The sequence below is a fragment of the Drosophila ananassae genome, chromosome 3R, assembly GCF_017639315.1.
Source record: "Drosophila ananassae strain 14024-0371.13 chromosome 3R, ASM1763931v2, whole genome shotgun sequence".
NCBI classification, from domain to species: domain Eukaryota; kingdom Metazoa; phylum Arthropoda; class Insecta; order Diptera; family Drosophilidae; genus Drosophila; species Drosophila ananassae.
The window spans coordinates 25,108,969-25,126,550 of record NC_057930.1 but is presented as its reverse complement, the minus strand read 5'-3'; the positions used below and the strand labels follow the sequence as shown (position 1 = coordinate 25,126,550).

The window sequence follows — 17,582 nt, the reverse complement described above, 5'->3', positions numbered from 1 at the left end:
CATTAGCAAAATGTTCCGACTCCAGGCCAGAGGCCATCTCCCTACCCCTCCAGGAGGCGGGAGAACAAAGTTCAAGTGCAGCAAAAGTTTTGGGTGTGTATTATGAGAACTGCATATTACATGATAGAGTTGCAACAATTTTTGTTGGACGATTCCAAGGGAGAACTTCTGACTTACCTCAAGGCTCGAAGCTCATTTGTATATAAATTAAAAGGAGTGGGTGGGACAGCCATGTCCTGTGCCAAATGAACCCCTGAAATCAGAGTGCAGCCAGCGGCTTTTAGAAGTAAGTTCCCTAAAAATTCACAAAATATTCCATACAATATCCAACCAAAGCCCAGCCAGCCATTAATCCTTTTTTGCCATGAAAAAATCCCACTAATTGCAAATAAATTAACTCAGCTGGCTAATGGTTGTGAACGGAGGCCAGACCCTCCTTCAACACCCCGCAGAGAAAACCACCAAAATAAACAATTAAATTGGCCAAAATGGAGATAGACCGGCGAGGAGGCTACAGGGCTACTGACCAGCTGATGGCGGCATAAAAATCAATTCCAGCCAACCAAAGCGGCCAAATGAGTTGCGGAAACTATAACTTACCAAGCACATCGTAAACTTGAGGGATACCAGCCCCCGGCCGCCCACTCTCCGCTCCTCAGTGAGCCGCACAATGAATACAAATTGCTCGGTAAATAAACAAACATCTCAATAAGGAGCAAATTACTGACGCCAGTCAGCGAAAATAACAGCAGCAGCAAAAAAAAGCCAGTAGAGCAAACAAACTCTAGGAAGTGGGAGGATAGAGAGGGGGCTGGGGCAGGAAAAGCACCAAAATAAATACAGTCAAGGGAAGGAAAAACCAGCGCCCTCCCACACACACCCACACACACATGTGGTATAAATGGAAAACTTGTAGGGCGAAGATAGAGGGCGCCAGAGGAATGTGCAGTGCATGACAATAGCAACAATTTGGTTGCCGAGCCGCTAAGTACACTGTGAAAAAAATAGTTGGCTATTTAGGGATGTCAAAGAGATTATTTTGTTAAGAAATCTTAAGACCTAGACAGTTCTAGAAGTGATCTTAAGTCCACTTCTTAGACTTCTATGTACAAGAAGGGACCAATAATAGTTCCTAACTTAGGCTTAACTAAAAGCTCATTCAAATATTATTTATTATTTATTCGTTTTGAATATTGATCAATTTTTGGTCAGTGCCTCAGAGTGTGTGTGTTTTGCTAATGAATATAATGGCGTTACTCAAAAGACGGCTAGTTCTAGTTGTTCTCATTGTTGATTCTGTTGCTCGGTCGTGCTCTGTTGCTTTTGGCAGTGATGTGTGGGAAAATGGCTTAACACCAACACAATTGCAAATAGTCTTCATCTACGTGTGTGTGTGCAGGATAAAGGATCCTGGATAAGGCAAATAATGTGCCTAAATCATGGTTTATCGATAAATATAGACAAAGGCAATGGATATGCGAAGGGCTTATTGAAATTCATGGACGAGGATGTGCGTAAAAGTGATGATGAAGGACATCAGTTGCGAAAGGCAATGCGGCACAAAGGGATAGCAGGGATGGGAGTCCTTAAACTAGCTAAGCTAGAATCACATCAGGCAATTAACTGGACCTGCCTGCCCCTCCCCTTGAATTAAAATTAAATCCCTGCCAGCCTCCTCCAAATTATGACTACGCCCCTTTCCTTTTTATTCCTTGGCCCTAATCAAGTCCAGGCCGTGCTCTTATCTTATTGTCTCAGCAATTTAATATTTATGCAGTCGAAGGGGGGAGGGAGAGGAGGACCTGCGTCCAGTTTAACCTCCATTTGAACCGGGGCCCAATGGAATCCGAATCCCGCTTCCGGGTCCAGTGCTGCCCCCTAATCATCATTTCGCCCTGTTTTCTTTTCATTTTCCATACAAATTTTTCCTCTGGTTTTTATTCCCCCCCTCTTGCCATCTGCACACCCACTCCTCTTTTGATGTTGCCCCGGGGAGGGCTGAAGTAATTGTTGCCCTGCCTGCCACGCCCCCCAGGCAGAAGCCACTGCCGCCGTCGACCCTCGGCCCCCAGACACATTAAAGCCGGGCCAAGCGGGAATCGCGAATATTTTCTCATTTCGGCTGCTGAGGGAGTGGGAAAGAGATAGCGGGCCGCGGGCGAAAAGGACGGCGCATCCGAGCTGGTCAAAATATTTTTGCCGTAAAAATTGTTGAATGCCTTTCATCGTTTATTCCGGCCCGTTTCTAGTTATGGCTTAGAGGGCTTAGATCAAATTTTGCCGACTATAGTTCCGGCACAGTGGAAACAAAATACGGAAAATTCGAAGCATATTCCCGATATATTTCCCGATTTAAAAAACTCCATTTCGAAATATGTTCCAAAAAACGACCAAATAATTCAGACCCAGCCGTACTATCCTTCCACACAGTCTTGACTTTTACTGAAGTCCTTTTTACTCCCAGGATGCAGATAGCCCGCAACGTGTTTTTATTAAATTCCACAATCGAATTGCAGCCATTGCCCTGCATCCTTGCATGCTCGCCTCCTCCCTTCGCAGCCCCTTGCAGCCGTATCCTGGCCAAGATCCTTATGAACTTTTACAGAGCCATTATATGCAAATGATGAGAGCGCAGAAAGCAAATATTGCTACCTCGGGCAGTGGCCACACTACGAGCCAAAGTGGGAGCAAAGGAAGAGGACCAAAGCACACACGCACGCACCGCCATTGTTGGTCCTGGCTGGCAGGATGGGGAGCCCAGTCCGGGTCCGGCCTCAGTCCAGAGTCCTGGCTCATGTGCAGACATTTACATAGGCAAACAGCTTCGACTGGAGGCTGCTGGCTCCTGGCTTTTGGCTGCTTTCATCTACTGGCTGCAAAATCCTGGCCTCGCATCCTGGCTGCCCGGCATCCTTGTATCCTTAGTGTCCTGGCACGAACTACTAATAAACCAAAGGCAGGCAACAACAAAAACCGGCACTGGCAGCGGATATTAAGCCTGAACCGGCCCCGAGCTCCGAAACAAAAAAAAAATAGGATCTAGAGAAGAAAGGACATCAACAGTGGAAAAAAGCAGTGAGCCTTGGAAGAGCAGAACTCCCTAACGAGGCTAACTTTTTGCCAAAGATTAAAGATGTCCGGCAAAGTGTAGCGATACCCTGACCTGCCTCAAGGACTCCTCACCCCATCCACCGGCAGGACTCACCCAAAAAATCCTGCCCAATGACGGTTCAAACAATCCCCGCCAGGGGGAGCAACAGATGAGCCAGGAGCAACAACTTTTTTGTATCTGCTTTTTTGAAATGTCCCCGAAGGCGACTTTGAATCGAACATGATTTGTCGCCTATTAACTGGTACAGTGGGTAATGTCAGTGATGAGGCAGGCTCAAAGGACACTTCAGGAATTCTTGAAGGACCTCTCAAAGACAAGAAAGACGATTCCCGAAATTATTTGACACCAAAACTTGGGTGCTTGTTAGCAATTATACACGTGCAACATCCTTGGCGAGCCAGAGAAATGATATCCTTGAAGATGGGACAGGACTCGAATAAATTTAAGCGTCATATGTGGAAAAGTTTCTTTTACTTTTCGCCTCCGCCATTAGGCAGGCTCTTTAGTTAGTTTTGGCTGAGAACATTTCTCGGTATTCTTGCGTCCTTTGCAAATTTAATCACTTAACCCCAATGAAGTATGAAAGGAAACTTTTCTCGCCCACAGAAAAAGTTGACAGAGGAAAATGAAGCAACGGCGAAGGATGAACAGGATTCGAAAAAAGTGCACAAGAAAAAAATGATGAGAGATAGGATATTTTAATAAAATTCTACAGAAATCTACAACAAATAGCAAGAGATATGAGCTAAAAGACTACAAAAACTTTCATATATTTATAAAATATTATTTTTCAAAGTGTGTCTCGATGGGAAATTGATTTTTCACTTGCCAAAGGTTGCAGCCTGAGCATATTAATTCCCCTCGAGCCCCGACTTTGATTTTGGCCAAAATCGAAAGATACAAGAACAGCCATTGTGTGTCCTGTTGACATTCTGCATGCGACGTGTGTGTGTGAGTCGGTGGATGTAGTTCTTTTCTGGTGTGTATTTGTTAGCGAGTCAAGGCGCCCAAATGACAAAGTTACTGAAATTACCCAAAAGAGAAAGTTTCGTTGAAACGGCTGTTGCCTGTATTGATGCTTAGGCTACTACAGTGGCTCCTCCAAAGGCTTACCTTGAATATGTACCATTCTATGGTGTGTTCTGTGTGCCAGGACCCTCTGTGCAGTGCATATATCCTTTTGTTGTAATGCTGTTGCCTTTGCGTCACAGTCCCATTTGCAGTTCGACTCTTAAGCGAAATTAATGAAAGCAGCAGGAGCTTGTAACCTAAATTCCACTGCAAACTAAATAAAATGAAAGTTTTTTGTTTGTTTTCCGTTTTCTGAATTTATTTAACCTATTCTCCTTTTTATGCAATTTTTCCTTTGTTTTGGATGCGAGCCAAAGGAGTTCATTCCGCACGCAGAACGTAGTCGTTGTGGAGAGAATCTCCACCAAAAACTTCATCCATGCAGTCTCATTAATGTCCCTGTCTCCCTTCGTTCGGGTGAGTCCCTTCCTGCCTGTCACTTGGCGAAACTTTTGCAGCAAATTGTGGCAAGGTACTTGCTGCAAGTGGCTGGTTAAAGTACTGTTCGCAGCCTCACCTGAACGTGAATGGGATTTTCGGGTGGTCGATGGAAAGGGGAAATGGCATCTCCTTGGCAACAAATACAAATGCAAATGTAACTGCACACAGGAACACACATCCTCGCTAGCTGTTGCGAAAGGATGGTTTATTGGCAATCCTGTTGGCTTGTTAGGCGGCCTTGTGGTAAGCTCCACTCTAAGGCTCCTTGCGTGGGTTTCTGATGAGTTAGGCGACAATTAGCTGGAAACATTTTATTCAGTTAACAAATGCGTTATTTACTTTTGATTTTCATTTGTTGGCTTGAAATTTAACCTTATTTCTTCTGCTGTAACCCAATCACTTCGATTGCTTATCCTGTAAGTTAATTGAACGATGTGGAGCTGAAAAACTCATTGCTAAAATGTCTCTCGTCGTCCATTCTTCGGCTGGACATGACACTGCACTTAGGTCAATCGGAGGACAACAATTGCAAGTCATACTGACGGATAAGGATATAGGGACTCGAGGATGTGTGCGCGCGTGTGTGTGTGCCTATGTATACAATAATATCCTTTCACATTTTATTACACTTGTAATGTGGGCAGCGATTGGTGGGATCCCGCCGAAGATTGAAAGTTGGGGAAAACCAAGTGAGCATCGTCTCCTTGGAGTGACAGCCACAGGCGATGTAATAATGTGGCACACGCTCGCAATGGAGTGGATGGGTGTCTGTCAGTGTGTGTGTCCTGCACATCTTCAATATATCACTACCCGCCTCTCCCGTCCTCTAGCCATTGTGTGTGAGCTTGTTTCATTGTCAATATTGACAATAAACAAGTTTGCCATAAAACGTTACAAGAGTCAGGCCAAGTGGGCCGTGCAAGTGGTCCGCCCACCTCAATACATACATAGTTGTATCAGTTTATCAATCGCTCCCTCAATCATGTTGCTCGACCAAAACATCATTCCCTGTCAGCACATTGACTTATTAATCTTTATAATATTATATAGGACACAGCCCACTCCAGCCCTCCGGTCCAGGCACTCCAACAAATTAAACGAAAAAAAGAGTTAATGGGCAAATGAAAACAAGAGAGTGTTTTTTATATATTATAAAAAGTATACATTATGCAATAAAGGGTCCCTGGCCGAGGCCATCACTCATTTTGTGCTTCGGTTGACACGGCCGGCCAGTGCAAATAAACTTTGGTAATTAATTAAAAATTGCCAGCAACATAAATCAATCAGCCGCTACCTGCACAGCCACCCACTCAGTTAATTAAAGCTTTAAATGAGCTTAAAAAACGAAAGATACCCATCTGATTAACCCAAATTCGAATGCAATCTCTTTAATATTTAATAAGAAGTCTTAATGTCTCTGCAATCTCTAATCGTATCCTTTTTTCCTTTGCAGATATCAGCGTGGCTGGCCTGAGACTGGCCGAGGTTCGCATTCCGAAGTACGTGATTAAGGGCTCCGCGGCGCAGCTGGAGTGCCTCTACGATCTGGACGGCGAGGCCCTGTACTCCGTCAAATGGTACAAGGATGGCAACGAGTTCTACCGCTACGTGCCCCGGGACATGCCGCCCGCCCAGACCTTTCTGCTGTCAGGTGTTAGTGTTGATGTGAGTATTGCCACCATACCCGGGAATCCCCGCTTCATGCCACGCAATGGGAAAGAAAACAATGAAAAGTTTGGGTGGTGTCGCACTAAAACTAAGCATTAAAAATAACGTAGCATACTTTTGCGGTGACTGCCGCAACAACAATGCAGGGCGCAGGATACTATTGTCTGTGTGAGGCACTGGGAAAAACAGGGTTATCAGAAGTTAGTATCTCTATCCAGAAGGACAAACACTTTTGTTTCTGTGCATTCTTAGCTTTGATGTTTCCTTTTTATGGCCTGCGTGTGTGTTGGGGAGCTAGAAAAAGTCTGTCAGGATAAGGTGGGCGACTGCTTGTTTTTGAAGACAATGCTTTACCTTTGCAGGACTGAAAGACAAAGCCACAGCTAGACTCGAAAGTGTGTCCTCGTACTTGGGACAGTCAAGGATGATGGAGCAACCTATACTTTAGTACAAATTAAATCTACTTCTAATAAGCCAGCAACAAAGTTTCGAGCTTCAGTCTTATCGCTGTAGAAGACTTTCTCTATAAAGTTTAACTTTATTTTTTATGGACTTGGCCGAAACTTCTCCGAATTCCGAGAGCAAATACAGATGGCATGCCAAACATATGCTAAGATAGATAAACCATTCACCGATCGAACTGTTTAATCGACCGCAAAACGAGAATGAGTCCGGGGCACTTGGGCAGGCGTTGCTCCATTATTTTTGCCACTAAAACTTTGGCACGTAACAATGCACTAGACGTTGGCCCACTAAGCCCTCCTCCCTCGGAAAGCCCTGCCCCCGCCTGGCACTTCCTGGGAAGGGAGGAAAACGGGATCGCTTGGGGCGACGAGGGCTGAAAACGAGGTTTTTGGGAAATGGCAGGAATCGCAAAAGCGAGTTTAGATAAGCACGTGAGCAGACAATCGCCGCCAGTTGATGGTTGCATTCGACATGCCACGCTTTCCTCCGCATTTTCCCCCTCGAATGCTGCCCCTTCCCTTTGCTAATCGGCCACCGAAAAAGTGAAATCTACTTTTCCAACTCCTCCCGTCTCTGCCGCCCTATAAGTGCAATAAATATTTCAAGTTGCGCTTTTGCGTTTGCTGGCGGTATTGGGCGTGGCCCAGAGAGTGTCCATAAAACGCGTTAGCCTCGCCATCGCCGCCGCAGTGCATTCCGTACAGTAAACTCCATACACGCTGCACATTACCGCAAAGCGATTTCCGTTTTGGAGGTACAGTGGGCTTGGAGTGTGGCAGATGCTAGTCTTATCCTTTTTTCCTGTACAATTCCTAACCAGTTCTAGGCTTTAAGGCATGAAAGCAAGGCGTTTTTAACTGAAAAATAAATTATTTATTATTTATTTAAAGTCTCAAGTAGTAGTAGTATTTGATCTCTATTGTAAAGTATTCTCCCCACTGTACTGAGTTGCTCCTTTGGCTGCCCGGCGGTGAACTTTTTGATGTCGGACAGAAAGAGGAGGCATCGCACCATGGGAGTTACAGAAGATGCCAGTTAGCGATAACCAATTGATGCGAATGTGTGCTGGGGCGCGATTGCCAGGGCTTGTGTGTTCAGCTCCATTTGCTGGATATTGTTTTAGCATAATCGATTTGAGTGACTGAGGAGGGGTACAGGAGATACAACATATATTCCCGGCTACCGCCCCTTCCACTGTTGCTGTTGTTTTGGTTTGTTTTATTGCAGTTGGGAAATAGTTGGTCTAGCTGGCCGGACGGGACTTAGATTGCGGTTTACCTGGCCTCAGCTCTTCTACCTGTCCGTGTATCTGTATTTGTGTGTTTGTGTGGCCAACTATAAATTAGGTTAAAGCAACAACGGCCAAGGGGCAAGGTGCAGAGGGGCGGGGGAAGGAATGCGCAATAAAAGATAACAAAGTGCACTTTTCTGCTTGGCCAGATAACAAAGTGCGGGTGGGACGGGAGGAGGCGTTGGATAAACAAGAAGCAACTGATCTCCTTAGCCCCCAAATCCCTACCCGAATCGCCCCCCAAATCCTTCGTTTTAGACCCGGATTTAATGGCTTAAAGTTCAAGTGAAATATTTGCCTAACCCTTTTTTGGTCAGATATTCAACGCTGACCCTACCGGGGGACTGGACATCTCGGGCATTTAAAAGGTATTTACAGAAAACAAGTAAAAAACGCAGAAAAAAAGAAGCGGCAGCATGAAAAACAAGCGCTGCTGCGGCAGTTTTCAAAAGCAATTACGTAACATTAACGTCCAAAGTGGCTGCAGGACCTCCGCCTCTCTTCGGCCTTCCTTTTCCGCACTACCCTGGCCGATGCCATTGGAACTGCCAATGACAACAGCAAGGGTTAAGGGGCCTGGTTCGGCTGAGAGGGAATTGCAACTTTCCCCACTTTTCGTTACATTAATTTTAACCATCTTCCATCTCCTGGGCGGCCATTATTCAACAGATTTTGTTTTAACATAGGACTCCTGACTCATACCCTTTGATTATGAAAATTTTAAGTGCAACTGGGACCAGAAAATAATTATTTTATATAAAGGGAAAGTGGGTAGAGAAACTAATCAAAAGTAAGATACATATATATATTTATTGACCTGCTAAAGGGTGCTTAGTGAGTCGACCTATCCATTTTATTTTCCCCCAGTGCTGACCGTACTTTTCACTACCATTTTTAATTGCAGTTGCACAACTCGAGTGACGCGATTGTTGCGCTCCGCAACGTCAATCTCCAGTCGGCGGGACGCTACCGGTGCGAGGTTTCTGGCGAGGCACCCTCCTTCCAAACGGTCACCGAACATGGCGACATGGTTGTTGTGTGTAAGTACCCAGCCCTATGACCCCCATCCTCCCCACATCCCTGTCACCAGAAGAGTGTGTATATAGCAGGGCTGAAAGTCGGGCGAAAACTTATAACTCTAATTAGAAATTGCGGCCATTTGGCCCCGACTGGTTGGCTGCTGGCCCAGAATCTGCGGCTGTGTCCGAGGGGAGTGGCTTGTCGGTTGCTAACACTGACTTTGACATTTACTCTTGAAAGTTTTTGTGGCAAAATGGGCTTTAAATTAACTCTAAATAAAAGGGTGCATTTGTATGTTTGTGTAACAAGATTATCAGATAATCTCAGAGATTTAAGATAAACATACACTTTCAAAAATATAATCCCAGCTAATACCTACCGTAATGGAACACAAACCAATCAGTTTGCGAATCTCCTCCGCCAAGCTAATCGCCAGCCAAGTGATTTCCTTAACCGACCTTGGTTCTCGGATAAGGCGTCAACGCACTTTCACCTGACACTGTAGCTCCTTCGGCAGGCGAAGAGCAGCCAGCAGCCAGCAGCCTGACCCAATCAGCTTTATTCAATCGGAATTGTGTTTACTTAGTCAAAAAGCATTTGCACTGCATTTGACAGGCTTGATTTGATTTCATGCTTCTAATGCCAAATAAGCTTAGTGAACTTCCTTTAGTCCTGATACTCTCCAGCCCGGAGCAGAACTTGCCGAGGCTTAACAGTTTAACTCAATTTTGGAACTTGTCTGTCCGTCGGATCTTGTCAGGCCCAAACATCCTTCGGGGCAATGTCAAAAATTTGCTTAAGACGCTGCCACTAACTGGAAATACAAACAAAACAATGTTTTCTTGACAGTAGAAGCAACTTCTTGTTAAAAATAAAGTGTTTTACTTCCACATAAAGTACCTTGGCCTAGAACTCCTGACCACTGTTTTGTCAACATTTATTGTTAATCTAAAATAAAAGTTTAGTTTTTATCAGTGTAATACAATAACCTTTTCCGGCCTCAGTCGCCACTTATTTATACACGTGCAGTGTGGAGGAACGCTTTGAACTGGCGTTGACATTTCGTTTGTTCAATTATAAAACTTTTGCGTGGGCGTGGCTCTGAGCCTGGCCCTTCAACGCCTTCCAGGACATTGCCAGAGCCACCACCCATCATCCCACTTCGTCCGGCAGGACTGTCTCCCTTTTATTGTTTAGTGTGGACTGTGTCTTTGTTCTAACCGGGGGCTTTTGTTGTGCTTTTGTTTTCTGGCTTTCTGTTGTGTTGTTGCTATTGCTGCTACTGCTCATGCTGCGGTCCCGGCTGTTTCTGTTTGGCTTTCAATCAAAGTTTTTAAAAGCTTCGGCAGCAGAACGAGCCGGGCATATGCCACAGCTCAGCCCCCAGCCCGCAGCCACCCACTGGCCACCCATTCGCCAAACGCCTTTTTCGGGGCCCCTTTGGCAAACAACAACTGGAAAACCAACATCAAGTCGAAACCATATCCGCTTCCGTTTTGCAGAGTCCTGATTTCTGCGAAGAGAGTCCCTCAGATGACAAGTCAAGCTATGGCCTATTGCTTATATTAAAATAATTAAGAGGACTCCTTAAAATTCAATAAATATAACATGCGTCTGGACGGTTATCAGGACTGGCAATAAAACCCAATGGAAGGAAATTCAATAAACTTTTCACATTTATCGTTAGGGTGTTGACACTTCAGCGAGGCGCTTTTTATTGGGTCTCCTTATTTTTATCGCATTTTTCTCTTATTTTTGTGCTGTTTGCAATTTTATCCGATGTCCGTAGTGCATCAGCGGCTGGAACTTTTATTGAATTTCCGGCTGCGCTCCGTTGACTTTACTGTCCCTTTGAATTTCCCCCATTGCTCCGTTGTTTTTCCTGTGGCCGCTTAGGTTTATTATGGAATCCAGTTACCACCACCCTCGCTTTTTGTTCCCCCACCTCTTCCCACTGGGCAGTTATTGCAAAATTGAAATTTCGTTTTTTTAAATGTTTTTTTTTCTCTGCGACTTAAAGCTCTACCGGATCAAGGACCGCCAAAGATCAGCGGAGGAAGACCACGCTACCAGATCGGAGACTATGTCCGCATCAACTGCACTGCCGGACGGTCCAAGCCCGCTGTGGAGCTTTCCTGGTACGTGAACGGAGAGATCGCGGAACCCCAGAAAGTGCGGAAATACGACACTATTGTCTCGGGACGGGAGGGTCTGGAGACCTCCGTGCTGGGCCTCCAGTTTCGGGTGGAACAGAAACACTTTCGTAATGGCGACATGAAGCTAAAGGTTAGTCTTTGTTGTATTTGAATCCAATATTGTCGAACTTCTCGAGCTGAAATTTAAAAGTCTAACTCAAAATTATATGATTATTGGTTTATTTTTTGTTAAGTATATAAAGAAGGTGGTGGTTACCAAATTTACTTATCTTTTCAACCTTTTAAAAGTCTTTATTTGAAATGAAAAAGGCTTCATGATATTTATAAGAATCCTGATATTAGTATTTACTTAGAGTATTTTTCATTTATTATTTAAAAAATACCTTTATTTTTGGCCCATATGGTCATTGAAACACTATAGGAGGGGGAAACCTTCAATTATCATTTAAATAGACCCAACAGTTAGGGAAGTTCGACTTTGTAGTTAAATCCAGAATTAGATAATACCCCTCTGTTGGATCTTGCAGTGCGTGGCCTCGTTGTCGACCTTGTACTGGAGGAGCAACGAGGAGTCCGTGGAGGGCGACCGGCCGCAGAAGGCGCCCGTGCTCGAATCGAGGGAGACCGTGTTTGCCAGCAACTCACGCGCCGACCCCGTCCAAGGTACGTCTTATCGGGAACTGTTTGTGACCAAAATCTTATCGCTTTTCGTCCATCCAAATGCAGCCAGTTCCGCCTCTCCGCGCCCCTCCGGCCCGATATCCCTGGCCCTGGTACTGGTGGCACTGGCGGTGGCGGTGGTCACCGTGTCGGGGCCCGCCGGGGGACGACAACAGGACGACGATACCAAAGACGGGATGCCGGGAGGGGCAGTGGCACGGATAGCGGAGGGAGGTGATGTCCTGCCGCAGGCGAGTGAGTTGCTGGCTGGCCGGAAGGAGGAAAATCAAAGGGCGAGCCGTGGAAAATCCGCGACGCAGTCGGGAAAAATCGCAGTGGCTCCGCGGTAGCTGCATTAAGCCGCAGGCGGCGCTTTCCCTCCACAACAGACACACTTTTCACCGATTTTCCGTCTTCGCTTCGCATAGAGAAACAAGGATACACAGAGAGTGAACCCAAATGCTAAACAAAACAAGAAAGCCAACTAAATTCAGATCATTTATGCCCTTAACAAAAGCTTTTATGAATTTAATTTGTAAAGAATGGAATCTAATTAACATTACTTAAAGTTTAAACTTTAATGGAAGAAAACGATGAATGTTGAGAGGTGGACGTCGTCCACTGTGGAAATGAGATATAAACAAAATCTGTAAATAGTTAATTCTTAATACATATATTTATGTAACTGTATTGTATGTTATTAATTTTTAAGCCACTCTCACACCATACACACACACAGCAATTAAATATCACACAAAGGTTGAGCAAAGTTTTGGAAGAACTCCAACTCCAAGAAGTTGGTGAAATAAATTACGAGTTTAACGGAAAGAATATAGATAACCATAACGATATACTTAGCTTCTAGAATGTAACATCTGTTCAGTGCGCATAAGGATTTAATGTTTCGCCAACAATAGCTCTTTATTTACCTTTGCATCACTTTCCATTAAGGACTTAAGAGCATTTGCCAGAATCGACTAATGTGCATTTGAAATGGAATCATTTGAAGAGCATTTTCGTTCTTCTCTAGCACCGATTGAATAATCCGAACTTGTAATTAATTAAATCCGATAAACGCTATCTGTAGTTAAGAATACACACGAAATGCAAACCAAAAACGCACTTAGTTCTAAATAAAATATGAAAATATAAAACCGAATGAGAGAAAATGAAATCAAAGTTAGAAATTTAAACTTGGTGACTGTTGGAAAAGTCTTAAAACTAACAAAAACATATCGTACATTTATATGAATTGCCAAAGTCTTAATGGGTATTAACTAAAAGCGAATGTCCTGCATAGGTGTCCGTGTCCTTCAATACGTTTAATTGTCCTGTGTACCCCGTACCCCGTACCCTGTGTAAACTAATAACATTCCGGGTTCAATTGTAAACTGTTTAGTTAGCCAAATGTTAGGATCAATAGCAAAGGTCAAGCGGCAAGAGCCAATCTCGAAAAGTAATGGAAAAATGAAACAAATTCAAACAATAGCAAAATGATTGTGATGAAGCCTTAATACCACTGTTGAACTCAATTCAAAATTCAATTGAATTCGAATTAAATGAAATCGAACAGAATCAAATCAACTGAAAATCAACTGATGAAACTGAAACTGAAATCGTATTGTGTAAATAGGAGAATCTTTGTCCATGAACTCCATACTGTTTTCCCCTCGATGTCCATAAACTCTGTGTGTAAATACGATTACGAGCTAACTAAATTAGAGTTAAGATGCCACAGCATGTCGGCAGCAGAAAACAGAAAACAAAAACCGAAAACAAAAAAACTCCATTAAAAAATATATAAAAAAAGAGCGCCAATTTTAAAAAGTAAGATAAAAATATGAATTATAAATTTGAATATCGATGAGCGTAATTCAAATGCTAATTGTGTGCAATTGCGAGAGCATGGCTGCGTGAGGGTGCGAGTGTGAATGAGAATTTAAGCCTAGAATTATATAATTATACATTAAAAAACCAACACACACACACACACATACATACATATATAAATCTGCATTGTTGTCAACTGTAACTGTTTTTAAAGTCTTATTTAATATCGATGCCATTAACTTTAATTGACAAAAAATAATGGAATAAACAAATGAAAACAAAAAGCAGAAGTACTAAAAACTATTAATTGCATAAACGTTAATTCGAAAAACAAAACATAAATGTGTGGTAATTGTAAGTGTAAATTATTTGTGTATTTAAACAACAACTTTTAGCTGTATAAAAAAAAAAACAAATGAAAGGAAATAAAACCAAGAATGCATTCGAATCTATACGATTAAATCTATGTGAACGTAAACAATTCAAACCTAACAAGCTGCAAAATATGCAAATAAGAATTATTTACAACTCAACTCAAATCAAATGCCATAAAGTAACTTCAACTGAATTTATCTGCCATCGGGTTGCTCGACCGAGGAGGACAAGTCTCTGTAAATATCTTTAAGCCTCGTTCAGGGGGTCCCGCGATCCTTATTCGCCGGCCCCACCGATCGAACCGATTGAAGAATTGTGAATTAACGAGTGGAAGTTCATTAATAAACATATTTGTTTCAAAATCGAGTCCTTGTGTCGAGTCTTTATTCATTGGTGTCTCTCCGCAATTACTAGGGAAAAGACTGGCAAGTTAACTTGTCCTGGTGCAGGATTCTTTTTATTTTAGCTGAATGCAACACAAAGAAAATTGGGTAATTTTAAGAAAATATTTCAAATACGTGGAAATGTTCTCGGCGAACGTGACAACAACCTTCGACGACAAAAGCACACTGGGGCGGGGGAGTGCGAATGGACCCCAAAACATTTAGCAGTAAAAAAGGCGCAGTTACACAACAAAAAAGGACACTGAGAGCAATGCAATGAATAGATATGTGTATTTCCCCAGATGGCTTGTACACGAAATGGGGTGAAAAGTACTAAACATATTTGGCCAATCTAGAAAAATGGTCATACATTTCCTTTTTATTAAATGGGGGCACAAATATTCTTAGTGTAGCTCAGGAATCTGCCAAATTTCATTTGCTCACCAAAGCTCTAGCAGCAGAGACAAAAAATAAATAGAAAATATCTACCGGCTTATCCCTAAGTCGCACCTCAGCCGCGTAGACAAAAAGAAGAAAAAGGTCCTGGCCGGACTTCACTAATAAGCTGCCACCGAAATACCATAAGAACATTTGATAAATTCCGAGGACAAAGCCAAACAAATTATAAGTGCCAGAGATGCAGGGATACGAGGATACCAGAAGATGACTGCCCAGATTTATTAGCCAGTCGACAAATGGCCGCAAATGAGCAGTCGGGAAAAAATTCCCACCTGCTATCCGAAGCTATCAAATGTCACATAAATCTGATTTGTCAGCACCCAGAAAACAGAAAGGAACATACAGGAGCATGAGCAGATTTTGTAGGGATATTTGGGAGGAAAATGAGACTAATTCCTGGTTTCGGTTGCCATAATTCCAGTTCCACTTAAGCTGTAGTTCCAGCCCGACGATGTGTATCTGTATCTGGCAGATACTTTCGGCATATTAAGCTCAATTGTGTGGGGCTTAAAAGTTTCATGTTTGATTTCGCACAGATAAGACGGCATCAATTTGCGGCACAGGTAAACTTTTTGATTGCCCCCCTCACCTGCCAGCCCGACATCCTGCCTGCCATCCTGCCAGGTATCCTGCCATCCTGGCATCCCATTTGCCAATGATAAGTTAAGCTCCAGTTCATACAAATCGGGATGCCGAAAGTTACTGAAGTGGGTGGTCTCATGAGAGGGGGAAAGCTGTTAAAAACTGATGGCGATATGGCCGAAAGTTTAATTGAGCTCGTTCAATTGGAAGGAATATGCAATTTGGTCTCCGACCCTGAGACACATTCCTATTGACGATGGTTTTGTTTTGTGGATGGATGAAGGGCTCCCCAAATTGCACAAGAGACTTGTTGAATTTCAGTTTCATTGTTTTTCTGAAGGTAATCGAGGCTGTCAATTGGTTTTCATTGTCGAATTGACTTTCATTTGAGAGTCTTAATTGAGAATCTTATTGAGGTTATAAATCAAAAAATTCAGAAAAATGAAAATGTATCCTTTAAGTCCTTTTAACCAATATCAGAACCAGAGGTGAGAACATTCCTTGTCACCTTTCCGCCTTAAACGTCTGCAATCTTTCCACTGCTGTCCATATTGTTTATCCATTACCCGATTCGCTTCAGTTATCGGTGGCAGGACGACAGACAGGATGATTGCACCTTGAATCGATTTCCATGCTGCGGGGGCAGGAGCGGCAAAGCTGATGGGGAAAACTGGGCGGTCATCCACACAATGTCACTTTGCCGGCTGTCATTCTTTGTTGTCGTCTCGTTGGGTTGTTGTTATCATTTGCAGCATTTGAAATGATTTGCAATAAAAGTGTCTGCCAGTGTCCATTGGCCACGCCCCATTGCCGGATTACGTGCCACTTCAGCTCCTGTCCCGGCTTCTCCAGGACGGGCCTGCGTTGTCATTGTCCTTGTCGCCGTCACGTAATTGCCTTTTGTTTACTGTGCTTTCTTCCTTTTGCATTGGTTTTTGTCTATTTTTTGTGAATTTTTCAGGTGCGCACCGAGTCCGGTAGTTAATTTTCGCCTTTCAAAATCAAATAGAAACACAAACCCTAATATTCAATCAATTCCAACAGATTCTATTTGGCCAAACGCCATTGTCATTCGCATTGGGTCTTCCGAATTCCTGTGGAAGTCCGCTCCTGTGGAGGCAATCTGACGAAAAGCAACAAATTCCAGTGGCTACAATCATATTTCTTGCATTGCAATAAAAATGCGTGGCAACGAACAAAATTACTCATAAAAATAAATAAAAAATTGCTGCCTTCCCGTCCGCATCCGTATATACGGATGTATTTTTTGTGCCCGACTGTCCTTGGGGTGCTGCAATTTCTGGCACATCATACGCCATTGCCCGGGCCGTAAATTATATACATAGGTTCTGGACAGAATTTCTACACATCTAGCGTGTAGAAGGTCCGGGCCGGGTCCGTACTCGGGTCTGAGGCTGAGTCCGGCCCATTAAAAGGCATTTTGTCCGGGGAAATGGAAATGATTTCGTGTCATTGCCGTTACGTGTTGGGAAAAATAGCATCGCAATTGCGGAAGCCTGGCTGCGGTTTTAGCAATTTGGCCTACCAATGCAGATAATGGCTTAAAGTTTAATAATAAATGCAAAAGATTACATCACATTTAAAGCCTAATTTGAAAATTGAACCTACCTTAGTGCGGACTACAGCTTTTGCAATCAAAGCCACGGTCTCCAGGAATAAAATCAGTTCCGTGTGGAATGCTTGCCCCAATTTACATTTTATCGATTCCACTGTTGTGGGGCTCATTATGTTGGCCATTTTTATTGGCTTCGAAAGATTTGCAGCTCGGACCCAACTCTCAGACTCCAACTGGGAGCCTAAAACAGTGTAACCCCAAAGCCGATACACGCATCCTCATCTAGTGCTGATTTCATCAGAAAATACATTTCGTTACCTGGAATTTTTATGACCAGCAGCGGATGGGCTGAAATGCGAAAATGTGTTGGGGCCATTTTCATATATCTAAACAAAGGGGTGGCTGGGGCGGTGTGTCCCGGAGACTGCTTATCTGGCCACAAATGGCTGATGCCATCTACAGAGGCAGCAAACTCAACCGATATTTGATTTTT

General features: G+C 43.5%; 1 protein-coding gene across 4 annotated transcripts in view; it reads left to right on the top strand.

Moving 5' to 3' along the window:
• Positions 1-14,455, top strand: part of LOC6497924 — a 64,542-nt gene extending 50,087 nt beyond the window's left edge. Inside the window, exons 3-7 of one of the 4 annotated variants that reach the window (XM_001961684.4) lie at positions 6,078-6,289; positions 8,953-9,088; positions 11,089-11,354; positions 11,752-11,887; positions 11,951-14,455. In XM_001961684.4, coding sequence (XP_001961720.1) covers positions 6,078-6,289; positions 8,953-9,088; positions 11,089-11,354; positions 11,752-11,887; positions 11,951-12,234 — 1,034 coding nt within the window. In that variant the 3' untranslated portion in view covers positions 12,235-14,455. The other 3 variants (XM_014906408.3, XM_044716067.1, XM_014906409.3) reach the window with 3 other exon arrangements.
• Positions 14,456-17,582: the final 3,127 nt, after the last annotated feature.